The 17,842-nt window shown below is 40.9% G+C and overlaps 1 protein-coding gene across 3 annotated transcripts in view; it reads left to right on the forward strand.

Moving 5' to 3' along the window:
* Positions 1–17,842, forward strand: part of LOC148026069 (primase-helicase Twinkle, chloroplastic/mitochondrial-like) — a 91,943-nt gene that overhangs the window by 42,389 nt on the left and 31,712 nt on the right. For all 3 annotated transcript variants that reach the window (XM_087693310.1, XM_087693308.1, XM_087693309.1), the window contains exons 10-13: positions 4,617–4,664; positions 4,744–4,829; positions 4,960–5,020; positions 5,213–5,395. In XM_087693310.1, the coding sequence (XP_087549436.1) occupies positions 4,617–4,664; positions 4,744–4,829; positions 4,960–5,020; positions 5,213–5,395 (378 nt within the window). The remainder of the gene's footprint in view (positions 1–4,616; positions 4,665–4,743; positions 4,830–4,959; positions 5,021–5,212; positions 5,396–17,842) is intronic.

A 17,842-nucleotide genomic window follows, 5' to 3' on the forward strand; every position in this document is an offset into this window, starting at 1 on the left:
TTGGGCCCATCATTTGAGGAATTTGATAATTTATCTTGGTGGTGGAACCATGAAAGCAGCCTTTCTTCTCGGATAGGATGGTAAATAGCCTAATTAAGCACTTAATTATAGCAGTTAACAAATTTACAAAGTTGAAATGTATACTTCACCATACAATCTTGGACATTGGACACTTTGTTGGCTCTAAAAACGGTGTCTCTTTTTGTATTTCTTTAACTAATATTGCAATTGGATGGAGTACAACTGAGATTTCTTAATCTCCTCTATTGATCCAAGTGTCTCTTGCTGTGAAAACTAACCAGCAAGCCTCCAAACCAATTTGCCCCTTGGTTTGCTTAGGGATTGACTTTCATCTTACTCCTTGAAAGACAAATTTAGCCCCAAATTTGATATTGGCTAGTTGGCTCCTTAAATCTCCCTAAAATTTGTCAACTTCAGCTGATGGAATTCAAGTCCTAGGCCCTCAATTCTGAGCATGCATCCCAAGGCAATTGTCAAAACCCTAATTTTTGCTGTAGGTTAGAGTTTACACTAAGATTGATTGAAATCTCTTCCTCTGATTGCTCAAACTCCTGCAAAATATTGAGATAACTTGAGAGATGGTTATAGCACGAGAAAGAATGTTGTAGAGAGATAAATTTCAGAGTTCATTGCAATAAACATTGAAATTCTGCCGCTGCCTTGCTTAAACAGACATGAAAGCTATTACCTACAGTTGAGGACCACCATATAGAATGTTGCCCCATGTTGTATGCTATCATCTGCGCCAGAAGGACCTTGGGCTGCAGTCACCTGCTCTTGGAGGTCTTCAAACTGCTGTCGTATGCTCTAGGACTGATCCCTGGTGGGTGCAAATCACATCAGCAGCCCTTCTTTACTCTCTAACAACCTTGTTTTCTCTCACAATGGTTGAAATAGACTTTCACCAATCCCTATAAAAGTTTTTTCCACTGGCATGGGCAAGTTTTGCCAAGTGGCAGCCTTCTAATCCCATTTTCCAGCATTATCTAGCTTATTAAATTTAATTCTTAGAAAATTAATTCTGAAAACTAATTGAATAATTATTCTAGTGCTTAAAAAAATAATTTCACTAGCCAATAGTTAAATTGATTAAGCTAATTTGTCTTCCAAGTATCCTTGAGCAGTTATTAACCCTTAGAGTGGCATTAATTAATAAATTAATGCCGTCTCTAATGGCATCACTGGCCAATAAATTTGTCTAGGTCAAAATTTGAGAACGGAGAGCACCTAGCATCTGTGAGGCATATCTTATTACAAGTTTTGCATTGGACACCTAGTGCATCCTTAGGGTCGTGGGCCTGCTACCATGAAATGATTGCCATGTGCATCACATGTGCTGAACAACCTTGCACGTTTAATCAAATTTATTGGCAAGATTAAAACATCTCAAAATTTCATGTCCCCTTGAGAGGTTTTCTATGGCTAATGTAAAACCTTTGTCTACTCCTCTTAAGTCTAATAAAAAGTTGTTAGTTTTCTCAGATAATGTGAGTGCTGATAAAACACTTTATAGATAGCTTGTGGACAGCTTGATATATCTAACAATTACTTGGTGAAATATAGCCTATTTAGTGAGTCGTCTTAGCTAAATTATAGTTGATGTAAAGGAGCCACATTGGAGAGATACAAAACATATTCTTAGATATCTCAAAAGCACTTCAATTGGGGTATTGAATCTCTTTTATTACATGATCTAGTATTTTTTTAATTTTATGATGCAAATTGAGGAGTAGATATTGATGATAGAAAATCAAGTTTAGCACACGTGTTTTCTCTTGGATTTGGGGCAATATCTTGGAACTAAGAAGCAATCTATAGAGGTATTGTCATCTACAGAGGTTGAATATAATTTAGCAAAGAATGCAATTTGTGAATCTGTTTGGTTGAGGAGATCGTGGGGTGAGATTGTAGATGTTCCTAATGGTCCAACTTAGATTATGTGTGATAATCAAAGTTGTATCAAGCTTGCTAAAAAATTTGTATTTCATCCTCATAGCAAACATATTGAGATTCACTATCAGTTTGTTCGTGAGAAGGTATTAGCTGCCTTGGGCCTACCAATTCATTGAATTTGATGGTTTCCTAACAATGGGAACATGAAACCAGCCTTCCTTCCAAGGAAAGGGTTGTAATGACCTGATTTAACTCTCATTAGAGTAGGAAAATAAATTCACACAAATTGAAATGCAAATGGTACCACTTAATCTTGGACATTCAATGCCTGATTGGCCCCAAAACTTGGTGCACCTTGTGTGATTTCTTTAACTTGAATTGCAAATGGATGGAGCACATTGAGATTCTTCAACCTCCTTTGCTAGTCCAAATGCCTCTTGCTGTCATAAATGACAAGCAAGCCTTCTTGTTAGTTTGCCTCTTTATTCATGTAGGGTTTGACCTTCAATCGACCATTGGTTGGTCCAATGTAGCCCCAAATCTGATTGGGATGGGCTGGCTTTTGAAATCCATGGCAATAACTTGAATTTCAGCTGCTGATTTCAGTGTTTGAAGCCTTCCATCTTTGGCACACGTCCCAAGGCATCTGCTAAACCCTAATTATTGCTGTAGATTAGAGTTTACAGCATTAATCACTATGGTTCTACCGAATTTGGCTGAATTCTGCTATCAATGGCTGAGAATTGTTGGGATTAGTTGAGGAAAGATTGGAGAATGACTGAGAATACCGTAGAGAGAGGAATTTCAGAGTTTCATCTTGAAAAACTGATCTAATCTGTTGCTTCCCTGTTTGAAAAGGTGTTTGCTGCTGTCAAATGCTGCTTGGGATCCTCTACAAGCTGTCATTCATTGCTGTAGGCGCTCTTGGGCGGGTCACCAGCTCTTGAGGGGTCTTCAATTGGCTAGTATTGGCTTGGAAATCTTTGCAGCAGTAATGGCAGCTTCTTTCCTCTCTCTGTTAGCCTCCGTTAAGCATGAGCGACCATTCTCTTCTCTCTCACACCTTCTCTGTAGTTGCATGGGCAAGTTTTACCAAGTGGTAGACTTTCTAATCCATTTTTCAGCAATTTGATGAATTTTAATTAATTCAACACTTTAACCTGACCCATGAAACGGCTATGCTTAATCCTATGCATTATTTGACCCTTGAATATGCAATAATTATTAATTAATGGCTAGTTTCTATTGTCACCACTAACACTTGTTGGTCAAATAATTACTCTAGGTCCAAATTGACACCGGGTACCTCCTAGTATCTATCTGTATTGCCTATAGTCTTTGCCCTACATACAAATCTCAACCCACTAACCAATAGCTCAACCCCTGCTTGACTTACCAATAGTCACCATCAACACCCTGGTCGTTTATGGCTGCTAATACCACTTGGATTGTTGTTTGTTGAAATTTCCTATCTCGTGAAGATGGTTGCCGCTAGTCAATCTGCCCCTAGTTGTTCAATAGGCAGTCCATGAGCGCTATTGCCTCCAAGATATTTGCCAGCACAATACCACCCACACTTTTTTTTAAAAGTTGTGTCTGTCTTGTCCGTGACCCATGTAGCCCTTGTTGTTTTGCTTTCTCCATGTCAGTTGTAGACATGCTGCTCAGTCTTGCCAGTCTGCTAGTGATGCATAGCTTGAGTGCATTAGCTCCTTCCAATGCTCTGGTTGTCTTGGCTATGAGCCCTCACCTTTGCCAGCTTTGCATGTTGCTTCACAACACTACTACTTGATGTCTATCCAGGAAGCAATGCTTCCATTGCAGTGTGCACTGTTCTATCGTGGTGCTGTGTTGATGATTTGTACATGTGTACACCAACTTCCGCCACTGTATCATCTTCATTTTCAGGTAGTAATGGATGTACTTCAGCCTCTTGTGATAATCAATATCAGCATTGATATGCTGTCCTTGACTGTGACCTCAAATGCCACCTCAGTTCAACATTTGCTCAAAGTGTTGGCATCACAAATGTCGGGATGTTGAGATACAGTTTCATCATCAAGAAGTTTTCCAGTACCAGATTCTCAAACTAACTCATCGTGATGCTGGAAGGTGTGTGGAAAGTCACTGGCATTGAAAAATTGGAGCATATTCAAGAAATCCCCAGCTTCATCAAGATTGACTCTAAGAAAACGATAGCCCTGTAGTCATCATTGGGTTTGGCCTCTTTGATGTTCTCATCCATCACCTTGACCTTACCAAGACAAGAAAGAAGTCTTCATACAACATTCAGTGCTGACATTAGTAACACGAAATTATTCTTGAAACTGTAATTGTTTAATATTTCTTATAATCCCTTTGAATCTCTTAAATAACACCTTGATCACCTCTCTTTCAACAATTAACTATTGCAATAGTTGACTTGATGATGACAATAAGAAGGTTGCTCTCCTTAGTAGTTTGCTAAAAGCAGATAATTCAGTGAGACTATGACAACTATTAAAGTGGGTGTTTATATTATCCTCGTTCTGTTAGGGTAGGGAAATGAAGAAATGGTCCTTTGCCTGAAGGACTCTAGCTGGCTACTGAAAAGTTAGTCACGTTTAGTTTTTTAGATATGTTAGCAAGTAACGACTCCTGTGTAAGTTGCAGTTTGTTCATGTTCTAATTGAGATGGACCGTTATTGCTTGTGGAAATGCAGGGTGATAAGTATGAGTATCTGTGGGAATCCCAAGACTTCTTTGAGAAGGTATGCAGACAGAAAATGCCCACCTGCTTAGTGCTCTTTGTCAGTCAACTTGAGTTTTGTACTTCTTTTCTTATGATAGGCAAGCCATATTATTTTGGCAACTAATTCAGATGAAGAGGGGCAAGTGGTTGCAGAAGAACTTGCTCGCCGACTTGGTCGAGAGAAGTGAGTAAAGTTATAAGAGTTGATGATGACACTGCATTTTGCAATCATTTTTTGTATCCTTACTGCTCTTTTTTCAATGGCTCGGAATGAAGCATGATACATTGAAACGATACATTCTTTTGATCAACAGATGCTGGTGTGTAAACTGGCCAGCCAAGAGTGACGGATCCAAGTGCAAGAATGCACTTGAGGTGTGTCCTTCTATCTTAATAATAATTTAGACATTTTTTGTATTTTTTGCATGGAGGATGTAATAACAGTATACTTATGTATTGCCACTGCACAGTTGAGATCTTGTAGTTCAATGTCTCTGCTGACTAATTGAAGTTGCAAGTCCATTTTTCAGCACAAAAATTGACCGTTGTAGTGTTCTATGTTGAAAGGTGTTGCAAATTCATGGAAAAGAAGCCTTGAGAAGAATGATTGACACTGCTGAACTTTTTCCAATTCGTGGACTGTTTCGGTTTAGTGACTTTGACAAAGAAATAGACAACTATTACCGTATACACCTTGGAGATGAGCTGAGTGTCTCTACAGGGTGGAGCAATCTTGATCCATACTATCGGGTACTTGTTTCTTTCCTGACTTCTTGATACGTGTTTAGACATGGCTCTGGCGTGCAGATATTTGATGCATTAACTAAAGTTGTGTGTGTTCTTGATAGTTCATGATGTAGATGGGGGGTGGCAATGAAAGTGAACAAGGCATTCTTTATATCGTGTGTTGTAGTTTCTCAGTTTTCACAAGCCAGAACAGGTGAATCATAAGATTTTGTGTGTTTAGTCACCAACATGACAGTCCAATCATGTGTGATGTATTGCTAGCATCCCCTGTGCAGTCTATGGTGTGCTTTGTGTGTCAGTCATTTGATTTGGCTACATGTATATATCTTCTATACATCACATCCTGAATATTCAAGAAGTGCTAGAGAAAGACCAAAGGGACCCTTTTCTTGCAAATAATAAGGCAGTGAGCAACCCCAAGGCTTAAAAACTGCTTGCCAAATGCATTTGATGACACTTGTGATGCAAGGATCTTGGAAAGGTCTATGTCATTATACATGTTTCTGCAATTGTAATGTATAAAAGGGATTGTGACTTCCACATCTTGGCATTTCAGTACCAAGCAGCAGCCGTTTGATGTGCTAGAAATTCTCAATTTCATCTTGATGATTAAAGCAGCAGAGTGATGAATGCGGCTATAAAATGGAGTATGTTCCAATTGTTTGAAGACAGGGAAGATTCTCCTGGTTAATATTTAATGACTTTCTTCATAAGCTTTTGGCCAAATTGCAATGCATGATCCTTGAAAGGAGTCATTTTCTACAAGAGAACGGGATAAACTGCAAGTGAATCTGAATTGAGAACAATGTCATCTACATATAATGACATCAGTATTAGTCTCCGTGCTTGGGTAGCTTCAACTTCTACTTGATCAATGTAATTAGGTACCTCATCTATAATGTGGGTAAAATTGGGCATCCTTATTACACTCGATTGGTATTGTCAATTCTCTTTGGAAGCCTTTAAGGTGCTGGTACATGGCATGTCATTGTCTCATATATTGCATAAGGCCCCCAATGTATGCCTGTTGGTACCCCAACTTCTTGTAATCTTTACAGGATGCGTGTAGGGGACATTCAATCAAATGCTTTTTGGAAATCCACAGAGCAACAGTTGATCCTCATCTTGGGCTCGGCCCTTCTTCATGATGGCTCCAATTGCGGGGATATATCGAGTGTGGTGTATCTATATCTAAAACTTGCATGTCCTTGAGCTCTTGTGCCTTGCATCTTGGCCCATATACTAAGATCATGCGGCAATATAAATCGATATAGCTTTTTGTGATTGATCATGATGGGATTGTAATTGCTGCGGGTCAAAGGATCACCACTCTCAAAGAGCGAGACTATATTGTGGTATTACCAGTTCATAGGGAACCCCTCACGTACTACTCTATTGAATATCCATGCTAGTATGGGTGTTAATATGCTACTCGCATGTGAAATATTCTACCACTAGGCGGTCCTCATCTTGTGCTCTCCTATTGTGTGATCTATAAATTGCATCTCTAACCATTTTCCATGTGAAGAAAGGCCATTGTTTTGGCGTATTGGGCTGTGGGGGCTGCATGGGTGGCTGTCTTGGCACACCAATTATCATCTCCCATAGTTCGGCCAAGCATCTGGTGTTGTCATTTGTATGGGGGGTTATCTCTTGAAAGATCTTCCACGCACTCTTGCTATCTCCTTGCTTGACTGTATGTTTGAGTACCTAGTTCCACCTGTAGATGAGCATGAGTGACTTTGCACTTATCATCATACAAGCTGTTTTTGTGGAAGTAGAGCATGTGGGTTTATTGACTGCCTTGTACATTTCTTCAACGGTTTGTTCAAATCCAATGTTGGTAAAGTAGCTTGCAAAGAGTCGCTATAAATGTGTGAATTATCCTTTGCAAAGTAGTATTTGGGGTGCTTGGGGATGCAAGGTGTTGCATCTCTGATATGTCTACAAGAGATTCCAAAAGTTAGGATAACATGGTTTGTTGCTATGCCAATTGGTCTCTTAGATATTCTAAAGTTTTTGATGTCTAGTCATCTATAGTAAGAGAGGTCTCCATGTGCCAGCTAGCAGAGCTCCTCTATCTCCTCCTTGAGAGATGCAATCAGAGATCCCATCAATGTATAGGCCAAATAGTGTCAAAGAAAGAGGACATCCTTGCTTCATCCCAATGATGGAACAAACAGGTGTTGAAAGGGATTCATGTGTTCGCACTCTACAATAATCCTCTCACAATAGTTCCAAAATCTCCCAAATGAGCTCCTTAGGCATTTTCATAACATGTAGTCTTTGTGGCAACTCTCTCGATATTATATCAAAGGCTTTGTGCAAGCCTAGAAAGTAGCAGTAGATCCATTGGCTTTGAGCTTTGCCCTCCTTAATAATCACTTAGTGTAAGGATGTGATCTCGTGTAGAGAAGCCTCTCCTAAAACTGGCACGCCCATGTGCTCTAAGACTCCATGTCTTTGTCTAGTAGCTCAACTCATGCTCAAGAATGGAGGCATAGCATGTGGCCAATGTGTGACCAACCATAATAGTCCAACAGTTATTGGGTAAGGTAGGATCATTTGACTTGAGGATGGACACAATGGTGTTTGTTCTCTAGCTTCCTAAAAAGCCTTCATACATGGTTTTGTTAAACATATATACTAGTAATTCCGCTACCAAATTCTTAGCATGTATCATATAGAGATGTATTTACATGTCTAAAAAGATGGGATGGCCTAGGAGACAAAGAAATAAGTACATTTGACCATGTTATCTGGACTCGAGCATAAGTAATGAAATGAAATGATTTATCAACGTTTGGAAAAGGCCAAAATGACGAATTAGACCATGACTTACAACCATCTATAGGATGATGTAATTGTTTAGAAAGGAAATAGTAAATAAGAGCTAAATGCTAACAACAAATGCTAATTGGTACTATCACATGTGGCAAAAGTACCTTGTTGCCTAGAGACCATGAGGATACGTATCATGTCAAAATAGGCACGTCTTTGTGCTTTGAGGCTCCATGTCTTTGTCTTGCAGCTAAACTCATGCGCAAGAATTGAGGTAGCTAAGCTCATGTAGAGAAGCCGGCATGTCTATGTGCTTTGAGACTCCATGTTTTTATCTAGTTGCTCAACTTGTGCTCTAGAATGGAGGCATAGAACTCGCCTAATGTAAGACCAACAATAATAGTCCAATAGTTATTGGGTAAGGTAGGATCATATGAGTTGAGGATGAGCACAATAGTGTTCGTGCTCTAGCTCCCTAGAAGCCTTCACACACGGCTTGTTAAACATATATGTTAGTAATTCTACCACCAAATTCTTAGCATGTATCATAGACAGATGTATTTACATGTTTAAAAAGATGGGATGGCCTAGGAGACAAAGGGCGAGTACATTTAACTATGTTATCTCGATTCAAGCATAAGTAATGAAATGAAATGATTTATTAATGTTTGGGAAAGGCCAAAATGACTTTCAGATCATGGCTTACAATCATCTATAAAATCATATAACTGTTTGGGAAAGCAATAGTTAGTAAAAGCTAAATGCTAACAACAAGTGCTATTGGTACTATTACCTTTGGCAAAGGTACTTTGTCGCCTAGAGACCATGAGGATACGTATCATCTCAAGAAAGCCCCATCATCTGCTTTCACATAGCCTTAATCTTGTCCCATGTAGAGAAGAATGCTTGGACTTGGTTCGAGCAATACTCTCCTATGGACTTTTATGCATGTCGCCTACGCATTGGTCAAGATCAAGGACATTTGGGTTGGCCAAGCTAGACCACTCAATTGATCACTATCTCTTAGTTAGATGCAGGTTGAGGCTATTCTTGGGTGTCCTCAATACTTGCCTCGAATGCAAATTGAGATTGCTCTAAAGCCTCACTGACACTCCTCATTGAAAACTTTGCTACTTGCCTTGGGATAGACCTTTAGTGTATTGGTGCCCTACCCTTGACCCTTGAGGAGTGCCTCTCTAAGCTCTTGTATCTCTAGAATAAGAGATCGAGACATCTTTGATCAATTTAGTCCATGACTCTTGACAATGTCTTGAACTCATCCTTAAACAGACAATGAAGATGCCTTAGCATCTCATAATAGGTCAAGCAATGCTACATGTAGTGCTACTCTATCTTAGGGATATGCTAAGAGATCTAGTATATGCGCTCCTAAAGAGGTATGTCAGGGGTGAATAATAAAGCCATCATCTATTGTATCTTATTCCGTAGGATCTTATTTTATGATTGTGTCACTCTCTGATTGCCTCAAAGTGAGAGAATGCATTAAGAGAGTACTAAAAGGGCGGTTTTGTAAGAATTTTGCAAGTTGGGTTGGCGTCTTTAACCTTTGACCTAACTTACCATCTACATGCCCTTTATGTCGAGTCATTCTAAATAACTTTTGCCCTTGCACACCCAATCCCCACACCACATCCATCATATACCCTCCTGGTGCCTGAGTCGCCCTCGCTGCATCAGCCAAAAAAACACTGCGCTCTTATTGCAACTACTGGCATGAAGTTAGTTGGGGCTTTTTGGTAGTTGTCACTATCGTACAGTGCTAAGTGGACATAGAGCCATTCAACTCAAATTAGGATGACATTTGGGTATGCCAACATGAAGTGTTGCCCTTAGCAGCAACTTGTTGTAAGGACTCAACGGCCAACCACACATATTAGTGTTAGGGTAACTCCCACAAGCTATGTATGAATGATATGGATTTGGTAAGAGTCTCTACCACAATTGGAGGAATCTCTAACTCAATTCTAACAATCTCAGGTGGGAGCAGAGCCTTACACTTTTATCATCCTTGAAATCACGAATATGAAGAGTCTCCCCATCAATTTCCCGCCATCATGTGGCGAGCATGATTGGTTGTGGTGATTAAGGCTAGCATCCATATCTGTACTCCACACAATAATGTTGATGTGAACAATGTATTGAAGAGCCCTTGTAAGTGCACTTGAGAGCACATCCTCCCAAAATCAGCCAATAATGTATATCCTTGTGTCAATCTAGTCTTTACCACCTCCATTGAAACCGACCTTTCTTCTCGGAGAGCGTGGTAATTCCTTGATCAAGCACTTAATTATAGCGATCGGTAAATATACATAAATTGAAATTCTTACTTTACCTTAATACTCTTGGACATTGGACACCTAGTTGGCCCCAAAATTGGCGCCTCTTTCGGTATCTCTTTAACTTCAATTGCCAATGGATTGATTACAAGCCGAGGTTTCACAATCGTCTTGGTGGATCCAAAAGCCCCATGCTGGTCCAACAATCAGCAAACAAATTGGGCAATTTATCCTTTGAATTTCACCTAGGACTTGCTCTAATTGGACCACAACTAGCCAAATGCTGCCCCAAATTTACAATGGATTGCTTGGCATGTGTTGATTTCGCACGGGTCCGAGGTTGCTATTAAACCCTAATTTTTGCAAAAATTTGGAGTTTACAAAAGAATTTCCTTTGTTGTCCACCAAATCTGGCTGAGATTTGCTCCAAATGGTTGAGATAAGCTGAGATTTCTTGAGAATGGACTAGATAAGGTGAGAGAAAGTCAATATGAAAGAGAAATCTGCTTTTCTACGCAAGAAAACTCTAAAATCTGGCTGTTGCTTGCTTGAGCTTGCATTTAATATAGTCATTTACTGCCAGGCCCCCTCAAAATGCTGTTGCCTGTCCCTAGAAGGTCCCAAATGGCCGTCACCTACAACCAGTTGGTGTTTTGTTGATCAAAAAATGATGAGCAGTTCTCTCTCTGTCTCCCCCACCAGCTGAAAATTGTTTGAATGGTTGAGAACCAGCCTCTAATTTTCTTAGTTTGCATGGTAATTTTCGCCAAGTGGTAGCTTTCAAAATCCATTTTTCAGCATTATGTAGCCATCCAATTAATTCTCAGCCCTTTTGACCTGTCCCAAAATGAAACGTGGCCATAAAATTGTCTAGGCCATTTGTAGCTTGGAGTGGTCCCCAACCTTTTTTGATCCTTAGACTTGCATCGATTAATTAATTAATACTAGTTCCTAGTGTCACCACTAACATTTAGTAGCCAAATAATTGCCCTAGGTTCAAAACTGACACCAATTGACCACCAAAGTCCAATTGGCATAACTTATTACAACTTTTACCTTTAACATCAACTGTATCTTCGGGGTCCTTGGCGTGCTACCATTAAATAGTTGCCATGTGCTAAACAACCTTGCACATTTGATCAGTAACTTAGTAACACATTATTAGTAAGATTAAAGTATCTCAAAATTTCATGTCCCTGTGACATCCATCATAGACAAAGTGGACCCTATGAGGAAGACTCCTCGATACTCCATGTATTTTTGTCTAGAAGTAAACATAGTGTTGATCTCATAACTCTTGTGATGTCATGTCAAACACCATAACCTTGGTTTTACCAATGCCAACTAAACACCTACCATTGTGTGCATATAAATATAGTGCATCCAAGTGCCTTTGTATCTAGTGACAGTTGGTGCCCACTTGTAAAAAGTGACAATTGAACTAGAGCTTCTAGGTGACATTTCTAGCTGTTTGTGGATGGTTTTGCATTGTCTTGGCAATTTGGTTGAGGGTCCCTTGTGTTAAGCTAAAAAAGGTGTATTACACATTAAACCTTCAATTAGCTCATCACTAGACACTTTGCACCTTGGTGTTGTTATCTTGCCTATTTCATTGTCTGTCAGTTTGTCATCTCCTAGTTGTGAGCTTCTATTAAAGTTTGATGGAGATAGAGGAGCTTGGCAATTGTGTGTGCACTTCTTTTGTCTTTGCATTGTTCAAGGTGCATTTCGTAGGGTTTTACTGCCTATGCCAGTGTTGTCTGAGTTGTTGATGCGAATCAGTTGCTCCACATGCCACGGCAGCATTGCGACTGCATTAAATGTAGTCAGATTGCATTTGTTATAGTTGGCTAGTTTTTTTGGCATTTACCAGCAAGAATTGGCCCGTTTTTGGCATTTACTGCTATTTATAGCAGTGTCAAACAGGAGGCAGCTCATTCTGTCCTACAGATCTTCAGCACACTCCATCTCCAACATACTCCTCCAACTTTTTTAATGTCATCATCATTCACAGCCTGATGTGGTGTCCTCATTGATGCTGTGGGCTCGGTGTAGGAACTGATCAATCCATTCTCTTTTCTCCCTCTTATGTTCAACATTCATTTATTGCCAGAGGTTGCAAGAGTGATACTTTGTATCCACTTCATGTATCTAGTGTGCATGACCATGTTGTTGCTGTGATTGAGTAGCCAAGCGTTTCTTTGTGGCATGGCCGGTTGGGACAGATGAGTCAAACAAGAATGAAAGTGCTTTGTCGTTTGGGTTACTTGCCTTGTCTTCGAATGCTGATTTTGAGCATTGTGATCATTGCATTTATGGCAAACATGCATAAACGTCTCACAAAAAGTCTATTTCTTTGAAATGTTCTTTTCTAGAGTTAGTATATTTGGATATATGTCAAATGCTAGGATTATCTTTAGGGGGAAAGAAATATTTTGTCAGCTTTGTCGATGATGTTACACGAAAAGTATGGGTTTATCCTATTCGTAGCAAGGATGAAGTGCTTGAGAAGTTTAAAAAGTTCTTGGCATTGGCTGAAAATCAGACAGATAAGACACTTAAGTGTCTTCGCTTTGACAAGAGTGGAAAATATGTGTCCAAGGCCTTTCAGGCATTTTGTGACAGCAAGGGGATAAAGAGGGAGCTCACTGTCCCTCATAATCCGCCCCAGAATGGAGTTGTAGAGCGTATGAATCGTACCATACAGGATAAGGTCCATACGATGCTGCCTCATGTTGCATTACCGTATGGTTTTTGGGTAGAGGCTGTTATGATAGCCGTTCACTTAATTAATCGGTCACCAAACAGGTCTTTGGGGGAGGGGGGAGTTCCCCAGAAAGCGTGGTTGGGCAAGCCACCTTCATATGCTCATCTGAAAGTGTTTGGTTGCGAGGCTTTTGTGCACATTCGTAAAGAAAAACGCAGCAACCGTGAGTCAAAGTCCTGTAAATGCATTTTCCTAGGATATGGTGACGAGGGTGAAATGGGGTATAGATTGTGGGATCCTGAGAAAAGGAAAGTAGTATGCAGCAATGACAGTATCTTTCGGGAAGATCGCATGCAAAAACAGCCCAAAAAGAGTGAGGAGGTCCATAGGGTTGTATTGCGGGAAGAAATACATTTTGGATAGCAAAATGTGTCCGCTGTACAGCAGCAAATACCTGCTGTAAATGAACCTGTAAATGCAGGAAATGATGCTGGAAATGATGAGCCAGTTATTGACCATGAAAATGAGCCATTACATGTACAGGAACAGTCAAGAAAACAAGTTGTTAATGCTGATTTGCAGGCTGAAATGCCAGGACAGCATGTTGAAAATGGAAATTTGCAGGAATAGCCAGCAAACAATGACCATTGGGTTAGGAGATTGTCTAGGGCTACTAGACAACCTGACAGGTTTGTTCCTGGTGCAATTAATGTAGCTGAATATGTCATGCTGACAGACTGTGGTGAACCGTCTTGCTTCAAGGAAGCAATGGACAGATAGGACAGTAAGAAATGGTATAAAGCCATGCTGTCAAAGATGAAATCTCTTGAGAAAAATGTCACTTGGGACTTGGTGCAGTTGCCTAAAGGGCAGAAAACCCTTCCATGCAAAGGGGTTTACAAGATGAAGGTCACTTTTGGTTCCTCGACAAAGTACAAAGCACGATTGGTTGCGAAAGGGTACAAGCAGTAACATGGAGTTGACTTTGATGAAATATTCTCTCGTGTAGTCAAGAGGACTACATTGAGAACCATTTTGGGCTTGGTTGCAGCTGAGGATATGGAGCTCATACAGATGGATGTAAAGACTGCATTCTTACATGGTGATTTGCATGAAGATATATATATGTAGCAGCCTGAAGGGTTCGTGGCAAAAGGGAAAGAGAAGATGGTATGTAAACTCAAAAGGAGTTTGTATGGGCTGAAACAAGCACCAAGAGAATGGTATCATAAGTTTGATACATTCTACAGTCCCAAGGGTTTCATAGAAGTCAAGTGGATTATTGCTTGTACACCAAGAAGGTATCAGATGACATGTTGATTGCTGGCAGGGATACTCATGCCTTGGATTTACTGAAGCAAAGTCGTCATGGTAGCTTTGACATGAAGAATCTTGGTGATGCATATCACATTCTTGGCATTTAATACTCATAGATAGATCGAAAGGTTTTATCTATCTCAGTAGAAGTATATCTTCAAAGTTTTGCAACGTTTCAATATGGAGGGGGGGAAAACAATTGTGGTTCCATTGCCTCCATATGTGAAACTGAGTGTAGAGGACAGCCCTACATTTGATGATGAGAAGGTTGAAATGGCCAAGATACCATATGCTTCAGCTGTTGGGAGTTCGATGTATGCTAAGGTTGTTACACGTCCTGACATTGCCTTTGCAGTGGGGGTGGTTAGCGGATATATGGCAACCCTTGGCAAGAAGCATTGGGATACAATGAAAGGTATTATGAGATACCTCAAAGGCACAAAGGAGTTGTGCATCTGCTTTGGAAAGTAGAAGGCATCTGTTGTTGGCTTGACGGATGCAGACTATGCTGGTCATGCGGACTGTAGGAAGTCCACTTCTTGGTATATGTTTACTTTCACAGGAGGTGCAGTCTCTTGGATCTCTAGGCTACAAAAGTTTGTTGCGTTGTCTACTGTAGAGACATAGTATATGGCTGCCACTGAGACATGCAAAGAGGCTTTATGGCTTTCACATCTGGTGGGAGAGCTTGGCATCACAAAGTTACCTGTTCTCCATTGTGATAGTCAGAGTGCTATCATGCTAGCACGGAATCCTGTCTTTCATGCAAAGACAAAGCACATACAGGTGAAGTACCACTTCATTAGAGATGTACTTTATAGCAAAAGCATTGAGCTTGTCAAAGTGCATATAGATGATAACCTTGAAGACCTTCTCACGAAGGGTCTTCCAGCAGAGCGGTTTCCTCATTGTCGAGAGATGATGGGAGTTTGATAGATATATGTATTTCAACTTTGTACATACCTAGACTTAGCTGATTCTTTTGTCCTCTTAAGGCACATTGCCTTTAGGTGGGAGGTTGTTGCAAATAAAGGCCTCGCGCCTTTTAAATGTACTCGGATGTGAAGACACCCTTAGCACTTGTACTTACACATATATATCTATCTAAAAACACTCGTCATTGTACGTGAAAACGTGCTCACTCTCTACTTTGCTCTCTCGCACTCTCTCTATCTCTCATTGCGCGTAATGATTGTCTGCCTCGATCTGCGTACCTAATCGGTCCGTACTGAAAGAAGATCTTTGAAGATAGTCAGAAGACTAGATGAGCTATAGAACTCGAAACTCAACCTCAGGAGAGAAGCCACTAGCTCCGTGACTCCATGCTGGAAGGAATACGAAGGCCTAGCCACGAAGTCACTGTTGAAGACCCAAGGGTCCCGATCTAAGTAGATCCTCTAGATCCTGGGTATGAGTAGAGGAAATGATTGCTCAAAGGAGAGCCACTCCTCAAAAGTCAAAGGTGGTCGTATGTGAAGAACTTCATGGCATATAGGGTCCTTCTCTGAATCGAAAGGAGTAGAAGTAGGAGCTCTCTCTGAGGGCGAAGTAAGAAAATCCCCCTGTAAATCCCAGTTTGAGAGAGAAAGGGAATCCAGCCACTCATGGCTCAGTGATTGCGAAGCATCTTATGAAGAAGAAAGTGGCGCCGGTCGTGCCGAAGAAGGTATTTGAGGCTCGGAAGAAGAAGCCAGAAAGCACCCAGAAGTGGCCTCTCGAACTTTAGTGGAAGAGGGTGGAGAAGAAGAAGGCTCAGGATGAGCCAAGGGTGGTGAACAGTTGCGGACTCTTAGGAGAGTGGACTGTGGAGGAGATGTGGGCTGGGGAAGCCACTGTATCTTGAAGTAGGTGGGGGGAACCTCTGTGCAGTGGGGTGGTCTCTAGGAGGGCTTATCGCCTCGTAAGGTCTTAGAGGCTCCGTGTGCTCGAAAGGACTTAGTCGTATTTGGTGCGGCTTATTGCCTTGAGCATAATACTCTGATAGCTGATGTAGAACGATCTCTGTGGCCCAGAAAGGAGAGGTGGTACAAGGAGTGCCTGGTGGAATACGCATATACTTCGGAGGGGTGGGGAGCAAAGGTCGATGTCGATAGTCTTCAGTGGGATAACCATTCATGCTGCAGTAGGAGCACCCACTAGAAGGGCAATTTGTCGGTGGAGACGCCATGGTACCGGTGTGGTAAACTGGATAAGGGAGGGTGGGAGGGAGAAAAAGGATATCTCCCAATGCACAGCAGTAAAACGTAGTTGTAGAACGTTATAGTAAAACGCTGTAGTAGTACGCAATAGTAGAACGCTGCAGTAGAACGCAATAGTAGAACATCGCAGTACAATGCAACAGTAAAACGCCGCAATAGAACGCCAGAGTAGAATGCAGCACTAAAACACAGTAGTAAAACACAATAGCAGAAGAAGAGAAGTGGATGCCGAACCCGCCACCAATCTTTGCCTTCACTGGAGTGAAGGATCTTTGCTGTTGTTTGAGCAAATCCAGCTCTGATACCATGTCAAAAGATGGCGTACCATCAAGAGAGTAGGGTTTGGGGGGGAGGAACACGGAGTGAACTTGGCAAACATGGAGAAGAAAAGAGAAGAGAGAAGAAACTCTGATGAATGGAATCATGAAGACCTGAATCATGGAGTGAATGTGATATAAGGGAACAAGGGTGTTGTAGCACAAGGAAGATGATGAAGACAGCCACGAACCATGAACCGCAATGTCCTCCTAAAGGGGTGTGAGAGTAGTAGAGAGACATTGAAAGCATTTTAATGTCTTGCTGGACTGATTTCAATAAGTGCCAAGAATTTCTTAAATTTATCCAAGGCCACATCTTTGCGAGGGATTGGATAAACCCATACTTTGCGTGTGGCATCATCATCAAAGGTATTGAAGTACTTCTTTCCCCCTAGAGATAATCCTGGCATTTGACATACATCTGAATGTACCAACTCTAAGGGTGAAGACTTTAGAGAGATTTTTTATGTGACGTTTGAGCATGTTTACCATAAATACAATGATCGCATTGTTCAAAATCAGCATATCTCAAGGACGGTAAATAACCGAAGCGAGAAAGCACTTTCATTCCAGTTTGACCCATGTGTCCTAGATGGCTATGCCACAAAGAAATACATGGCTGCTCAGTTATGGCGACTACATGGTCATGCACACTAGATACATGCAAAGGATACAAGGTATCACTTTTGGACCCCTTGGCAACAATGCAAGAGCCCTTACAGATTTTCCATTTGCTATCCCCAAAGGTGGTGTGATAGCCTTGATTATCTAGTTGTCCGTTGCTTATCAAGCTTTTCTTGAGTTGAGGTACATGTCTCACATTATGCAAAACA

This window comes from Lygodium microphyllum, chromosome 14 (assembly GCF_053477565.2).
Source record: "Lygodium microphyllum isolate KBCC chromosome 14, Lygodium_microphyllum_v1.1.10, whole genome shotgun sequence".
NCBI classification, from domain to species: domain Eukaryota; kingdom Viridiplantae; phylum Streptophyta; class Polypodiopsida; order Schizaeales; family Lygodiaceae; genus Lygodium; species Lygodium microphyllum.